This window comes from Thunnus thynnus, chromosome 6 (genome assembly GCF_963924715.1).
Source record: "Thunnus thynnus chromosome 6, fThuThy2.1, whole genome shotgun sequence".
Lineage (NCBI taxonomy): Eukaryota > Metazoa > Chordata > Actinopteri > Scombriformes > Scombridae > Thunnus > Thunnus thynnus.
Genome location: NC_089522.1, coordinates 424758 through 442121, shown reverse-complemented (window position 1 = coordinate 442121; position 17364 = coordinate 424758). Strand labels below are relative to the sequence as shown.

The 17364-nt window shown below is 39.8% G+C and overlaps 2 protein-coding genes across 5 annotated transcripts in view; one reads left to right on the top strand and one right to left on the bottom strand.

Annotated features, from left to right (window-relative positions):
• arhgef10lb (Rho guanine nucleotide exchange factor (GEF) 10-like b) overlaps positions 1–10269 on the top strand; it is a 39168-nt gene extending 28899 nt beyond the window's left edge. For 2 of the 4 annotated variants that reach the window (XM_067591166.1, XM_067591165.1), the window contains exons 15-21: positions 830–916; positions 2687–2895; positions 3108–3265; positions 3931–4073; positions 6480–6651; positions 7224–7340; positions 8882–10269. In XM_067591166.1, coding sequence (XP_067447267.1) covers positions 830–916; positions 2687–2895; positions 3108–3265; positions 3931–4073; positions 6480–6651; positions 7224–7340; positions 8882–9480 — 1485 coding nt within the window. In that variant the 3' untranslated portion in view covers positions 9481–10269. The remainder of the gene's footprint in view (positions 1–829; positions 917–2686; positions 2896–3107; positions 3266–3930; positions 4074–6479; positions 6652–7223; positions 7341–8881) is intronic. The other 2 variants (XM_067591167.1, XM_067591168.1) reach the window with 2 other exon arrangements.
• The window catches only part of igsf21b (immunoglobin superfamily, member 21b), a 30688-nt gene continuing 23454 nt past the window's right edge, over positions 10131–17364 (bottom strand). Inside the window, exons 8-10 of the mRNA XM_067591169.1 lie at positions 15525–15717; positions 15392–15430; positions 10131–11387 (exon numbers count right to left, since the gene is read on the bottom strand). Coding sequence (XP_067447270.1) covers positions 11305–11387; positions 15392–15430; positions 15525–15717 — 315 coding nt within the window. The 3' untranslated portion in view covers positions 10131–11304. The remainder of the gene's footprint in view (positions 11388–15391; positions 15431–15524; positions 15718–17364) is intronic.

Genomic DNA, 17364 nt, shown 5'->3' with positions numbered 1-17364 from the left:
AGAAATACATAAATTAAGGCTAAAATAAATGCAGAATAAGAAATATGAATTCAGTTACAAAAGAATACATATGTAAATAAATGCTGAAATTAATACAGAAATAAATAATCAAATGCAGAACTGACTGAATAAATAAATACATGTTATTAATTGAGACATAAATGAATCACATGATATCATATCATAATAATTTTACAGTTAATTTGTATGTTATTGTTCATTTTTCATATATTTCTGCAGTGAGGTTGGTCCGACCTCACAAACACACAGAAATGTGGAAAAAAATGTAGATTTGTAGATATGAAGAGATAAACATGATAAATTTCATAAACTTGATAAATGAACAGCATTTATTTAGTTTTTCATTCAATTATTTATTTATTTTTGTTTCAGCTTTTACCTGTATTTGTATTTAAATGTATATATTGTTTTACAAATTAATTAAAACATTTATTAATTTATTTTGGCTTTTATTTATGTATTTATTTATTTATTGAAATATTAATTTATGTAAAAGTAAAGAGTACAGTCCAGACCTGCTCTATGTGAAAAGTGAATTTATTATCTATTTATCAATAAAGATAAGTAACTTTTTGTGGTCCACAGAGAGCTGTAGGATATTGAGTTTTCGTCTGTACAGATGTAAAGACGTAATCAGTCCGTCTGTCAGAAACTATTTAGTTCCTTTTATGGTGGATGAAAAAGCACATCTGATCTGCCTTTTACTGTACATGTGGGGAAGTACTGCCTGTATTTTAGTGTTTAATCGTCTCTGTCCAGGAGTCCTGCAGTAAATGAAACATGTCTCTTTCTGTTTCTGTTTGTGTAGCTGGAGGCAGCTCTTCACAGTCCATCTCAGTCCAGCCTGCTGGGTTTCTGCACTGCCAGTACACGTTTACCACAGGGTTACCTCTGGGTGAGTGCACTGAACTGAACTGTAGATTGTTATAAATTTATATATTTTGTGATACAGAGCTGTCACTTTTTCAAAACATCAAGTTTAAATGAAGGAGGATGAACATTTACATCGTTCAAATGAATTTAAAAGCAACGTGTAACCTCATCCTAAACTACACTGTAAAATGACAGTAGATGATGGTTATGTTACTGTAAAGTAGTTGCATGTTTAAAAGCAGATGAGTCTTTTCTTCATCCATGATTTTTTCCATCTATGGTTTGGAATGATTATCAGCTCAGCACAGCTCACTAATTTATTGCCTTTTGTGTTAACAAAGAACAACTATTGTACTGACAGGTAAGTATTATACAGCATGGCCTATGCTGCGACTGACTGTGACCTTGAATTTAAATTAACTTTTTATCACAGATTGAGTATTTAAGGTTTTGCCACATTTTAAATGTAGTTTGACTAATGTGATGCTACTAGAATTCAACTTCCTGTAGAAATGAATTCTACTGGAAGTAGAAACATACTTGAAACATAATATTACTTTTAAAATCCTTAGACCATAACCATGTACCTTTGGACATCTAAACAAAGTATTTTTCCATCTTCAAACACACACTTTCAGATATTGCTCTGCTAGCTACCAACAAGCTAACAAGGTCAAGTGCTGTGCTCTAATCACATTTGATTGGATAAATGTATGTGTACGCCCCTGAGTTCAGTGTATTTAAATATTTTATATTAGTTTATTAAATATTTAACATTAATTACATTGCATTATTTATACATTAATATTTTAATGTTTTAAAAGAGAAAATAATACAACAATTATAACAGTGTTTATTTATGGAGCAAAACCCAATTTATTTATGAAACTTAGTTTTTCACACAAGGCAGCAGATTAAGATCAACTAATTATACAATTTTATATAACAGATAAAATGAATTCCAATAATGTAAGATAAGTGAAAAGAAAATGAACAAAAGAAAACAACAAACTAGGAGCCAGTGTAAAGAGGCTAAAACAGGAGTGATGTGATCACATCTCTTGGCAGCTGAGTTCTGTACAGTCTGGAGTCAGTCTTGAGTTTTTTGGTTGAGGCCAATAAAAAGGCTGTTGCAATAAAAAGGGATGAGATAAAGGCATGTAAAATTCTCTGTGTCTGTGTCCTCATTCAAACTGACAAGGATCTCTGGTTCTCTGATCCAGAGTTCAGCTGAAGAAAATGTTTTGACGTCCAGATTTTGACATCACGTAGGCAGTCGTTTAGGCAACTCAACATGCCAGAGTCAGTAGGCCTAACAGGGAGGTACATCTGTGTGTCATCAGCATAACAATGAAAAGAGACACTGTGTCTATGAATGATGTGCCTTAGGGGAAGCATGTATAGAAAAAATATTGGTAAATTGGTCCCAAAATTGACCCTCAAGGCACACCATACTTAACATGAAAACTGATGCAATGTGGTTGTTGTTAAAATAGAGGGATTGTGATATAAAAACACTCACAAAAAACATTTTAACATGTATTTCATGTACACCAAAAGGTAGCAGAACAATTAAGACAGTGACAAAGAATTAGAACCTGGAAAATATTTTGATTGTTTCACTGGATCTTTAAACCTATTGCAAAATTTTACTGACATTGTCTCATTTTACCAAAAAGACAAAGGATATAATCACATACAGTAAAACTCTACAAGTAGGAGTTTTATCTGCCTGCTCTTTGAATCCATCCTGAGATATGCTTGGTCCCCTTTTTTGTTCCATGTTGATCAGGTTGCTGGTGGAGGAGGCAGCTCCAACCATGGCCATATAGAGATCTTCTCCCTGAACCGAGCCAGTCCTCGCCTGGTCAAGAGTGTCACACTGAGGGCTCCAGTCCTGTGTGTGGAGTACGTGAAGGAGCCGTGTCACAGCACAGAGGAGAGTGCCCACACTGCAGCCAAGATAGGAAACATCATCTGTGTTGGTCTGCAGGATGGCAGGTAAGTCGTTTCTGCCTGCTCAGCTCCTCAGTCTGTAGACATGAACTCATACAGGACACAGGTAGTGACTTTTTATCTGGTCCAGTCAGTCAGTTTGTTTTAAACAAGCCAGATACAACATGTCAATCAGTGACCTTTAGGGGTGTTGGCAGCTGTATTTTTGAACTTTGGACTGCGCCAGGCTAGCTGTTGTTGTCTCTTTGTCTTCCCAGCATCCATGTGTACAGCAGTGTGGACACAGCTGTTCAGTGCCTGCTGACCTTGGTGAATCCTGACAGCCGTCCAGTTCTCTGCCTCAAACACTCGCTGTCCTTCCTCTTTGCTGGGCTGGACAACGGCAAAGTAGCTGTGTACCACAGAATTACTGGAGGTGAGTGCTCACTGAGGGACATTCAGACGCAGTGCTGGTTTGTGCGACATGCTTACCATGTCAAAAATCAAAAGTGTTCTGAATGGCTACACTCAAAGGCGGAGTGAAAAGCTGGTTTTGTGTCAAAGTCTGTTCCCATTGGATAGTGCTTCCTGTAGCACCACCTCCATGGTTGGGGTTAGGGAATAAGTTTTGGCTATGGATAGGTGTAGTAGAGGTAACTGGTTGGGGTCAGGTTAAGCATCACAGAAGAGGACTGGTTAGGGTTAGGAATAAGGTCAGGTGCTGGTTAAGGTAAGGGGAAACACAGACACAACATAGAGAGAGGGCAGATGTGACATTGTTCAGATACAGAGATAACAGCACATGTTTCCATAGTGTTGCACTTGGCTGTTCAAATTAAAGGTGACTGAAATGGTTCTGTTCAAACCCTGGTTCCTTTCTCACCTCTGCACAGATGGCCAATCACAGTGTGAAGTGGGTGTGAATATCTTATTATCTGAGAGGGGGCTTCTGAAGTGATTCAACCATCTGACAAATAGTATACTGGTCCCTTCAGAGCGAAGAGACTGTGGTGCAGAATTCACAATATTACACTGCAGTAACAATTGCTTGAGCACAGAGTTGTGAATGGGTGGTAAACCAAGTGCTGTGTCTCCTTTCAGAGAGAGAGTGGGACATGGACTCATGCAGACTGGTGTCTGTGGGTTCTGAGCCGGTCTTCAATCTATTGACTGTTGAAGACGCTGTATGGGCTAGCTGTGCAAACCAAGTCACTGTCATCCAAGGATCCAGCCCTCTCACCCAGGTACACCATTTATCAGCCACAGGTAGACCCCAAAAGCAGGGCCATGTTGGGATAAAGTTGCTTTGATGTTCATGAAATTTGGTGGATTCATTGCTCTCATCATTCTGGACATAAAACATATTTTTTGAAATGTTTTCGTCAGACAGGAAGTCAGCCATCTTGGATTTGTGTGTCAATTTTCAATTTATAAACACATGTTTGAGACCTTTAGAATGCACAAAAACTCACAAAACTTTGGAACCATGTTTGAACTGGTAAATAAGTATTTATTTAAGTATTTTGATTTGATATTGCGATGAAGCTTGAGCGTGGCACATCGGCTCTATTGCACCCATAATTACTTTTAGCATTTTTGAAGTGCTAGCTCGAAAACTCACGAAACTTTGCAAATGCATCAGAAGTAGCATAACTTGATATCTGAGATGGGTTTTGGGCATGGGAGTGGCAAAATGGCTTCAGGGCACCCCCTAGAAAATTTCAAAATCAAAGCCGCCACCATTAAATTTGACGTAGATTTACAAAATTTGGTAGACAGATGTAACATCTCCAGACTTTTAAAAAAGCCTCATGGAGCCACACCCTCAATCCAACAGGAAGTCAGCCATTTTGAATTTACTGTGCAATTTTTTGACAAAGTGAATACATTTGCAGACGTTGTACTTTAATAAACTCCTTCTAGATAATTAACTCAAGCAACTTCAAATTTAGTAGGTGATATCTAAAGAATGTTAAATTACAAAGCATTTTATATTTCATGGAACACCCTTGACATGACGTATCGGTCAATTTGACCCAAAACATGAAACAGGAAGTTGTTGTAACTCCACTTTACATTGTCCAATCTGCTCCATATTTCTCATGCTTGATAAGATTCCAGGCCTGAACACATCTACTGACAACAAAAAAATCAGCCTTAAGTGACAAACATCATCCGATTTACATGAAATTTACATGGTGTGGTCTACACATGATACACAGCAACATGACGTATAATTAGTGGGTGTTGTCTAGCACCACATACTGGACACAGGAAGTGTATCCTACATGTAATGTACAATATTCACTCAAATGTATATACATATCAGTTCCCGATTGCAGCTATGTTTTATTTGAGTTTGACTTAAAGACAATCCTGCACACAGCATGGCGATACCTGAGTGCTCAACACTCACTAGTCACAGTTCTGTGTGACCTTGAGTTGGAGATGGTCTCTCTACTTAGAGAATAACGGTTACATACAGGTTTGGTCTCTATAAAGAGAAGTTTGTACCCCTCCAGTCTCTACTCTAGAACCACAGCACATCTCGTACCAGCCCGCCAGGCTGGGATTAACTTACTAGTGCGGCCTCTGTTGATTCATTCTGATTGGCTCACGTAGGCAATTTAGGTCTTTTACTTTCAAAGAACAAACCGCTGTTTCACATTAATAATAATTAATAAGTAATTATAAATAATGAAATAACTCAGTCAAGAGAGCCTGTATACTGCATCATGTTGGTTTGGAATCAAATTAACATGCAACACCATGAGCCAGAAACTCATTGCTGCTGGCTGACAGCACACTACTGCTGACCCAGTTTTCACAGAGGCTGAAAATGTGTTTGGCTTCACTAAAATGAATTATTTTTCAAGTCTAATATTTCATATTCCAGTCCCTATGTATAGTGCCCTTTCATCACCATGAATGTGGTCACACATGAGTTGTACACTGTCTATACTACGTTTCCTCTTCTGCCTCCATCATAGTTGAAATATATTCTCACCGTACCACAGCCAGAAGTCACAAGCTGTCAGTTGTAATTCCTCACAGTGCTCTCACTCTGAAGAGACTCATGTTGGGCATCAGGTGTACATGGGAGATGCTGCACTGAGTGCCCAAGGGCCCCAACACTTGTGTATGAGCTTGACTGACAGATGAGTGTGTCTCTGGAGCTGACAGACTGCCAGAGGCAGTGCAGCTCCTCTCCCTCCACCTCCACACTAATGACTGCAGCTTAGTCTCTGAGGCCAAGGCTGGAAGATTTAGTTGAATTGAGGAATGTGTTATTTTGTTCAGTCACTAGTGTATATGTGAGTTTTTGCACTCATCTTTTTATTCGGCATGTGACCTCTGTACTGCTCCTGGGCTTTGTGAAACTGTTGAATTCTGAACATGTCCTCAAATGGAAAAGGTATTCATTGGGTGAATTTCATGAAAAGAAAAAATAATTACATCCAAAGTCCGACTAAAGAAACCTATAGAAGTCTAAATGAGTCGATTTCCACTGCTGAACATTTGACTATTTGTTAAATCCAACTACTTGAGGAGCACTGTGAGGTCTGGGGTTGGGGAGAAAACTGTGTTATATTTGACTATGAAGTACTCTTGACAGACTGTGACTATCTGTGCCTCTCTCTGAACTGCAGTGCTTTGAAGCCCATTCTGATCCAGGCTGCAGGGTCAGCCACATGGTTCATTCAGGTGGGGGGGTTTGGATGGCCTTCACCCACGGTTCCTCCATTCACCTGTTTCACACAGAGACCTTGGAACAGCTGCAGGAAGTCAACATCTTCACCCGTACAGCCCATCTGATACCAGGCAAGACCGAACAGCACGTTAACACCCAGGAGAGTGTCGAGTGTGATTTGAGTCTTTTATTAATGTGTTTATGGTCCAGTCATTGTTAAAGCTTTTTTCTTTTTTTCAATAAAAGACAACAGTGGCTTTATTGTTGTGTATTAAGGCACAGAGCTTAAAAGATAATTCTGGTTACTTTATAATATAATTTTGTAATTTTGCACATCACCTCTGTCAGTTATGATAACATTGTTCTCACCAAGTCAATTCTGAAATCATTTTTCTTTTTTTTTAATTGATGTTTTGACAGACACATACAACCACCAGACATTTTAATTATCAACTGTCATTTTTGTCTGTTTTTTGTTAACCAAGCAAAGTAGCTCCCTTAATACAATAATCCACACTGTCCAATCAAAGTGCTGAGTTCTTCTGTTTTCAACAGATTTCCTGAGCTGCTCAATGACTTACATTTCCAGGCTTTTATGAGGGTCCTGTATCAGGGCTGTACCGCTGTGAAACATGGACTGTATTAGGTTGCAACAGCAGTAATGATGGTCATGTTGATGGTTACATGTCTATATGTATTCCAGGTCAGGTTTGTGTCTCCAGCTTGCTGATCTGCCAGGGCCTGCTGTGGGTGGGGACCAGCCAGGGCATCATCCTCACCTTCCCTGTACCCACCCTGGAGGGGATCCCCATGATCACAGGTCAGCACTGAAGGCCCTTTGACACCATTTTAGTCAGTCTGAGATGAAAGTTGACAGTCGTGAGAGAAATGTGGTAAAATCTCACTGTGGATGGATGATGTGAGCTGATGACTACTTTCATGTACTTTTTTCTGTTTACATGGAGCGTGTGCTCTATATTCCTTCATGAAATGACGACCTTACATACGTATTACCAGCAGGGAACTGAACCCCAACAGCTCTCAGCTTAAGACAAATAACCCAAACAGGAAATATATTTGTAAAGGTGCAATATACAACATTCAGCCCTTATAGATGTCAAACTAGCACCAGCATTTCAGACCAAAACAAATATGCATATTGTTTACTCAATAAAGTTGGGGCAAAAAAAGAAATTGGTCCCTGAACTGACAGCTCACAAAACTCAGATCAAACTGTCAAACTGTGCTGATCAAATATGGATCAAGATTCTGTTGCTGCGTTGCCTATTTTACATATTTTATTGTACTGTTTAGATGTAATTTGAGAAAGTTTGTGACATGGCCGCCATGTTGCAAACAGAGGCAGGGGACACGGAGGGACTCACATGCACTAACATGCACGTGCAGCCGGACCTGCTACCAAAACACAGAACAGAGAAGCTCGGATTACAACACACACACACAGGGAGTGTGACTTCATTCTCTGCTCAGGACGCCATTACTCTGTTATGTCTTTACATAGCAAAGAGTTGCTGACATCTAGTGGGGCTGAATGTTGTTTATTGCAACTTTAAGTGACATATTTTCCTGCATCTTTTATACCTTTAAGACTATAAACTTGGGTTACATTTTGAGAGAGAATTTTGATATAAAACCTTTTTTGTAAACCTCTCCCCTTCAAATGTTTTTGGAACTAATTTGATGTTTGATGTCGTAATTTCACGTTCATATTGCAGCTCATGTGTACTTTTTGTTTGAGTATTTGACCATGACATCAGCAGGATTTTCAGCCTGTATATATATTACTGTTTGTTATGCTGATATTTGCTAGATAGAAGCATCTGTAATAACATCTCATATTAGTCATGAAATGCTTTGCTTTAGAAAGACATTTTTAGTATCTAACTTCCTGTCAAATCATTACCTCTTTATTTCTGTCACAGTGCAGCGCTGCTCTGATAGATTCATATGTTCGAACAGTTTCTGCTCCTCTAATACGACACTAATTAATGTGTCTGCTGGTTCCTGACAGCAGGATAAATATAGAACTGGATGTTCTACTGCTTGATGTTAAAACCTTCTGCAGGTGAGAGGAGTCGATGTAATAACTGTTTAGCATTTATGATAAAACCTTTAAAAACATTTTCAATCACAATCAGCCATAATATGAGTTTCAAAGACAGGCCTCCTTCCAGACCTGCTAGTTGATCCAATATAGTCATAAAATAATATATTTAGAACTTGAGCAGATGCTAAATCTTATAGAGAGGCACAACAGCTGTACCATATGATCTCGGCATAATGACACACATCATTTACTTCTTCTCATGTGTTGATTCATTGGGACTGTGTTTCACTCAGGTAAAGGGATGACGTCTCTGAATGCTCACTGTGGTCCAGTTGAGTTCCTGGTGTCAGCTTCCAGCACCCTGGCCTCCGACGTGCTCAGACAGGACTCCATCCTCAACAGCAGCGAGGAGGGCACTAACGGAGAAGGAGGAGGTGGAGGTGAATGTGATGTGGGAGGAGATGGAGAAAGACAGAGAACGGAGCAGACTAACTCCCCCCAGGACTCAGAGGCTCCTCCACCGAGGAAGGAGAAGCCTAAGCGTCTCCTGCTGCAGTACCGCCTCCACTCCACCTGCCAGCTGCCTGGGAAGCTGCTGACAGCCCAGTCGGACCAGGGAAACCCAAGAGCCGCCCCGGATTCCCTGGAGCACAGCCCAGAGGACGGCTCCATCTATGAAGTGAACGAGGACCCTGATGTATGGGTGAGGGGACGACACGTGGAGTTGGGGAAGGAGGGGGAGGCCAAGCGCAACAAGGTCACCTCGACAGCCATCTTCTCTGGAGGCAGAGGATACCGCAGGATAGGACAGACAGCCTCAGCAGACACCTGCTCAGACCCCAGTGAAAACACACTGCTGGTGTGGCAGCTGCCTTTAACTCTCAGCCAATGACAGGCGAGCGTGTCACCTGACTGGCTCAACAATCAGTTTCCTCAGTGACTGTGCTGAACTCACCAGCTTACTTCTAAACATTTCAAATAGACTCAACATCACATCTGAAATCAAAGGAGCCGAGGACATGTTACCCACAACAGCTTCTTCTTTTCTCTTGTTTTTTTAAAGTTGTAATCCTTAAGATTTCAGTCCTGGTAGTCATGGTAACAGCAAATGGGGTTTTATACTACATGTCCCAGAATTCTGGGGACAGCAAACAACGGTTGAGCGGCTTCATGTCAGAAAACAGCTGTTTACAGAGCAGCCAAACAAACGTTTATTACTAATCCTTCACCAACCTGCCTGTCACCTGCCTCCAACTCAATCACTGACCCAGAGAGGACTTGAGACCACGCTGTTCTAACTGGGAGAGATTTGGACATGTTGCTGGTTGTTGTCGTGGTAAACGTACTGTTGTAGATGTGCACTATGGGTGTAGAATCCAGGGTTTTTTTAACTTGACTGTATGAAAATATTTGATACTAGTGTAAATGTCTGTATTTCTTTCTATACTGTACCTTACTTTGAAAAATATGAATTAATTTTGAAAGGACTCTATCTCAGTGTTCCTGCAGTGGCTGCCGGTAACACCAGATGGAACACAAAGGTTTTGTTTTCCTGTCGTGTTTATTATTAAAACCTTTCTCTCCAGAGAAGAAGAGAACTCAGAATACTTCTCTGCTGCATTTAAGTCCGATCACGGTTGGGAAACCCCTGAATTCATGGATTCTGGATTTTTTACATGAGAGTTTAGATGTAACAAGGAAAAACCATATCAAACACAAATTATTATTATTTAAGAATTGTACACTGAATGATATATACACATATATAATTTCCAGTAACACATTTCAGATTCCCAGTGAAGTACTCATCATTAAACAAGGAAACACAGTGTCATCAACAAAAAGCTCTTTTACAGGAGGCATAATAACGTCTACAGATACTGAAGCAGGATCACTCCCTCCCTCTCTAAGGGACAGAATGGGCTAAGAATAAAAAAGATTAATGAAAGAAATTGTTAGTATCACAGAATAATTTTCAGAAATAATAGCTTTTGTTGTGGTCTTCAGGGACTCTGTGGAAGGACGGCAAACATGAGACCCAAACAAACTAACCAAGTCTCTCTGGAGCTACGGGTGAGCAGCTGTGTTGCACAAGGAAATAAACTACTATGTTCTTTTCCAAATTAATTGATTTCTGAAAACTCAAATAACCCTAAAACTCCCTCACCACCTCCCACAGAATAATGACCCTGGCCAGTCTCTTCCTAATGGCTCTGCAATTTATTCTGAGCAGCCCATAACATAACATTGAATCTTGCAGTGCCCCATGTCTGTCACCTGATCAAGTCTAAGCATGAGCGCTGGCTATGCTAATTGGCCACCCTACAGCCAATCAGGATTATCATTCTCCAATATCGTTATCCCCCTGAATCTAGTGTGGACCCTGAGTGACATCACAGACACTACAAGACAAGATTTCCCTCCGTATGATGCAGTCAATACTCATAATCAGTCAGAGTAGAGTGACCCATCAGCAAAGTTGCTCACAGTGTGACGGTGCTGTACAGCATCTGGCCCTTCGTTCAGTTTCTTTATTATCTTTATTCAGTAGTTCTCTCTCCCAGGGTTGAAATCCCGCTGCAACGTTTGTGTTCCAGCGGCTGAGTGCTGCTGCTAACAGCTGGGTGGATGTTTAGCTACTGCCAGGGGTCATTAAGGAGCAGGTTCCTCAGGTAGGTGTGGGTGGTGGTGTGTGGTGGAGCAGCACAGCCTCGGGTCACGTCAGCTCACAGGTGAAGCTCAGCAGCAGCAACATAGAGGTTAAGGTGAGGGAGCGCTGACTGACCGCTGCATCGATGGCTGCGCACAAACAAGACAACATTCATTACACGGCGCTGCCATACAAACTATATCACCACTGTGTAATATCGACTGTTACAAACATACATGAAGGCCCTCTGTGATGCCAGAGCCACCTATTACTCAACAATAGCTGTTACTCCACCAGAACACTGCGCTCCAGATTGCAGCTTACCTGCAGTGTGGGTCGGGGGGGCAGACGCCCTCTCTATGTTTAACAGTAGGCTTAAAACTTTCCTGTTTGATAAAGCTTATAGTTGAGACCGGCCAGGCTTGCCTTGGACCAGCCCCTCGTTATGCTGCTACAGGTCTAGATTCCCGGGGGACTTCCCATGATGCACTGGGCTCCTTTCTCCTCCTCCTCCTCTCTATCTGTATGTATTCATTTACCATTAATGCATGTTACTAACTTGGCTTCTTCCACAGAGTTTTGTGCTTTCTCATCTGACAGGTGACCTTCAGCTGCAGACTGATAGATGTCAGCTATTATTATTATTAGTCATATTTCTATTGGTATTATTGTTGTTATTATGCTTCTCTGAAATGAGCTACAGAATGAGTATTAGTATTAGTATTAGTGTTAGTATTAGTATTAGTACTAGTGTTAGTATTAGTGTTAGTATTAGTATTAGTATTAGTACTAGTATCAGTATTAGTATTAGTATTAGTGTTAGTATTAGTATTAGTACTAGTGTTAGTATCAGTGTTAGTATTAGTGTTAGTACTAGTACTAGTATTAGTATTAGTATTAGTATTAGTACTAGTGTTAGTATTAGTATTAGTATTAGTATTAGTATTAGTGTTAGTATTAGTATTAGTATTAGTATTAGTATTAGTATTGCTGAAAATAGTCTCCAACAAATGCACTGTTTCCTCCTGTTTGAGTAACAGTTTGATATTACAGTGTCCAGCTGCACCAGGTTTTGGAATAACTCCAATTTTCACCAGGAAGGCTTCATTTTCCTGAAAGCAAAGCTTTTATTTAGTGATATGAGTAATTCTGACTCTTTGGAAGATGTTGTTTCCATGTGAAATTCTACACATAATGGCTTTAAAACTGGTCTTCTGGCAAGATTTTAAACAAAATATATAAATTACATATTTCATAAAGTAATTTGTTCCTACAAAGCAAGGCTGGATTCATAACCAGGCAAAACTGGCAACTGCCCCAAAATCCCAGATTCAATATGTGTCACTTAGCTTAAGGTTATTTACTTGTAAACTTCTTATGAACCAAAGTACCATATCGGCTGAGGCAGGTATTGTTATTACTCCAAGGTGCCCTTGTAGCAGAGGTGGAAGAAGTACTCAGATCCTAAAAGTACCAATACATCAATGTAAAAATACTCCATTATAAGTAGAAGTCCTGCATGAAAAATCCTGCTACAGTAAAAGTACATAAGTATTATGAGCTTGATGTAGTTAAAGTATTGCAGTAAAAGTACATAAGTATTATGAGCTCGATGTAGTTAAAGTATTGCAGTAAAAGTACATAAGTATTATGAGCTTGATGTAGTTAAAGTATTGCAGTAAAAGTAGTGGTTTGGTCCCTCTGACTGATATATTATTATATATGACATCATTAGATTATTAATAGTGAAGCATCAGTGTTAGAGCAGCATGTTACTGTTGTAGCTGCTGGAGGTGGAGCTAGTTTACACTACTTTATATACAGTTAGCTAGTTTAGTCCAGTGGTTCCCAACCTAGGGGTCGGGCCCCTCCAAAGGGTCAGCAGATAAATCTGAGGGGTGGTGAGATGATTAATGGGAGAGGAAAGAAGAAAAAACAAAGTTCTGATACACAAATCTGTTTTCAGTTTCTGGACTTTTTCTCTAATCTTTGATTTTTGGTGAAATATTGGATCATTTGAACATTTATTGAAATGAAAGCATGTGAGAAGTTTAGAGGGAAAAATCACTATTTGGTGGAGCTGTTAACAACTCATAGACATGTGAAATGTGACCCCGACTACACACTGCTTTTTGTAAGACGTCAAAAGACAAAAAGGTTGGAAACCACTGGTTTCATCTTTAACAATGTGTTGTATTTTAAAAGCTTGTTATATTATCCATTGTGTCAAATCTTCATCTGAAAAGTAACTAAAGCTGTCAAATAAATGTAGTGGAGTAGAAAGTACAATATTTCCCTCTGAAATGTAGAAAGTAGCATCACATGGAAATACTCAAGTAAAGTACAAATACCTCAAAATTGTACTTAGTTACTTTCCACCACTGCCTTGTAGCGATGTGGAGCAACGTCTTTCTGAGTGAGTCCCTGTTTTGTTTCACACATGCACATGTAGATGTTCATGTATGAGTGTGTTGGTTTCATGTTATTCCACTTATCTACAGGCGGTGGTGGTAATGTGCAAGGAAACAGTAATGCACCAGCAAAGACAGTGAAGAAGAGTACTGTTAGTACACATGGATGAAAACAATAATCATTTAAAACATTTTTTACAATTTGTATAACCCCCTGTGTTATTTTGTTAATAAACCCTAGGATGTTATCCATGTCTCTATGAGTATGAGTTCATAACATTTAATGTTTATGTTAAACTATTTACATGGGAGGTAGTGTGATTTACTGACGACAGTGAATGCAGCATAAGAAGTTTGGTTGAATATACAATGTTGACATGCCTGAGGTATATAAACCTAACCTGCTTGTTTTTGCACAGCCTATAATGCTGTTTGTTGTAATCTCTCAGTGTTCCTTATCTAGTGATTGGCTGGTCGGGACATTCACCCCCCGTACAGTTGTCATGAAAGTGGAAATTAGTTATAGAGACCTAAACCGTTGTTTGTACCAGACTGTAAACATGTTTATTTCTGCTGTAAAGTTGGACATTTTAACATGGGGGTCTATGGGGATTGACTCGCTTTTAGAGCCTCAAGTGGTCGTTCAAGGAACTGCAGTTTTTGGCTTCATTTTATAGCCCCGGACGTTGCTGCTTGGTTTTTGTGTGCCTTCTCGTTCAGAGGACGGAGAGGAGTTCCTGAAACTCTTCATGTACTTTGGACTATTATTGCTGTCAATTTGCTTCGAAAGAGACAATATTGAAGTTGTGAAACGCAGTGAGTTGCTGCCGCTGCTATTTTTTGGTTAAATTGAGTTTTTTGTTTTCAGTTTATCGAGGTTCAGTGTGAGCTCTTCAGCTAAGCTAACAGCTAAGCTACCGATGAGTTAGTGCATATGGACTTTGTACTTAATTAGCTTTGGCGCTAACCTGTGTGTTTATTTAGTTTTGAGTCGAGGTGAGCCCACCAGTCTTCTGTGTGCATCTCTATAAGGTTGAATCCTCTGAGTAAGATAAGTGAGGGTGTGAGTGTCTGACGTATCCGTAACATTCAGTTGCTCTATTTCAGTAACATTCAAGTGAAGTCGAGTAGACGAGTTCACTCCAGACTGAGATTTGTCTATAAGAGGAGCATTTATAATATTTTATTTTCTCGTTATTTAGGCCTAATTCTGGGTCAATAAATCTTTAATCTTGAGGTTTAAACTGTTAAATGTGTTATTATGTGTAGCATTCATTAGTATACAGCAGAGATAGTTTTACTATTGAGTGTAAATGAATCCAGGTGCTGTTCTAAGGCCTGTAGAGCAGAACAGTGTCACATTTGCTTTACAGACTTTTTATGAGGAAGGAAACACTCTCAACTCTACAGAGGAGCTTTAATCTAGAGACTCATAGGAGGGTCCTGGTTGTAACACCTTTATTATTCTACTTCATATTGTGCTCACTTGATGGACAGACCTAGATACATGTGTGTGCTGGTATGGTGGGGGATGTATTAGAGTGACATCATGTGTTGGAGCTACTGGTTTTATTTACAGGTGGACCCTGTGATCTCAGGAGCCACAGCCTTCTGACTGAGGTTTGTTTAGAGACTGATGAGTCTTTCTATCCATCCAGAAGGCTTCATGTATGTAGTAGAGCAGCTGAGGTCAGACAGGTTTGTCTTTACCAGTACAGCTCTGGTTGTAACTGGTGACCTACCAGTAAAACGTTCTGTTCCTTTCTTCATTCTTGGGTTGTCTGTAAAAACACACACAAGATAAAAAGCATTTTCTGTGAGCACACTGAACAAATGATCAGCGATGGGAACAACCCCCCCCAAAGACAGACTCACCAAACACGATGAGGCGGGTGTGCGTGTCGGTGGAGCCCAGAGGATTCTGGGCCGTGCAGCGGAACATGGAGCCATTGAGCTCTGCAGGAACTCTCTCCAAAACAAGTTCCCTCCCATCATGCTCCTCTCTGCCATCCAGCAGAGGCCCCCCGACCTTAGTCCAGGTGAACATGGGCTCCGGGAAGACCTCGCTCTGTGGACACACACACACACACACACACACACACACACACACACACAGGTCTGTGATCAGGGTCAAGGTCTCTCCCTCAACAGCTGCTGGTGTTCATCTGTAACACTGCATATGATTATTGTTCTTGTATCTTTCTTCTCTAACAGATTGAGAATCACCTGATCCCCATTTTAACTTCTCTTGTTTATAAAATAACTTTGTTATAAATATTTTATATTCTGTGGCTCTTTTAGAGATGTTTTGATGATGTCATTTGATGATGTGATGTAATTGTCTCATGTGGTTATTAAACATATTTCAGTATTTCATAAATCCTGCATGGTTCACATTCATCAGTCTTCTTCTTCCCTGCTCTCATCTCATCAACCTGTACATCAGTGGAAAGTGTGAAACCACTAGCAGGACTGGGAACATAACAGTACAGTACGTGTATGACTGTTTTGGCATCTTTAATAAATTACTCAATAATGAACTGTTATTCCTCTTATGGCCTGAACAAGCTGGACATAATATAAATTAATCTGCTGTATAGTTTTCATTTCATCGTCCTACACACTGGATGTGAGAGGCTGTCAGGCTGCTCTGAGGGACAGGAGCTCTGCTAACTGACTCTAACACTAACGCTGGCTGGAATCTAAAATACTTTTTCATGGATGTCTGACCAAACCAATCATGATCTGTTCACATTGATCACAAGCAGCTGCTGTTGACAGTGGCAAATACAAGTCAGAATAGTTCACTTTTTGCATGATTTTTCTCTAAAAATTGGAAGTTGTAATGGGGGGAGGCCTGATAAAAAATGATTTGGGAAATGAGACAGCTATTGACAAACATGTGAAAAGACTCTTGGCATTTTGCCTGAACTTTAAAGACGCTCCCTGACTCCAGTCTGTCAGCTCCTTTGTACTATCAGCAACGCTTTCAAAGAGCCACGTTTCATTCCAGTGCTTAAAACGATACCTGTGCAACATCCAGCGAGCTTCATCCTGCTCTGTCCAACTAATCTGCTGAAAAAATAGCTGATCTTGTTCAAAGGTTATTAATGATCAGCTACAACTGTCAAATATATCAAATATATCAAATATATCAAACGATCTTTACCTCTGTGTATGTTTGTCCCAGTTTTGTTCACATTCAGGCAAAATCTGCACCATAGAAAGTGTGATTTAGCTGCTGGTAGATCTGTTAATATTGTAACCATGGATACACAGACGACAATTACCTGGATAATTTCAATACCACAGAACAACAACTACATTTAGTTACTGGAGGGTGAGATCTGAAGTTATATATGTGATATTCAACTGGATTCAATTAGTTTTTTCTTGAGAGACTGAAATTCTGCTAAATCAAGACGTGTGATGTTATGACTGCGTTAACTTGAGTTAACTGACAAGTTAACTTAAAGCATCTATAATATACGTTTTCATAATAACAATGTGTGAGCCAGAGCTGAAGAGCCAGATATTTCCCTCAGCAGTTAGTAGAGAGCAGACACATACTAAACCAGAGTGAATATTGATTTACATTCAGCAGGTGGACAGAAACACGACTATAGATGCATGATAATGTTGCTCCGCTGTGGAAATAAACAACTGTTTACTGACAAGTTCAACATATCAACTTAGAAACTGATGATACGTCAGT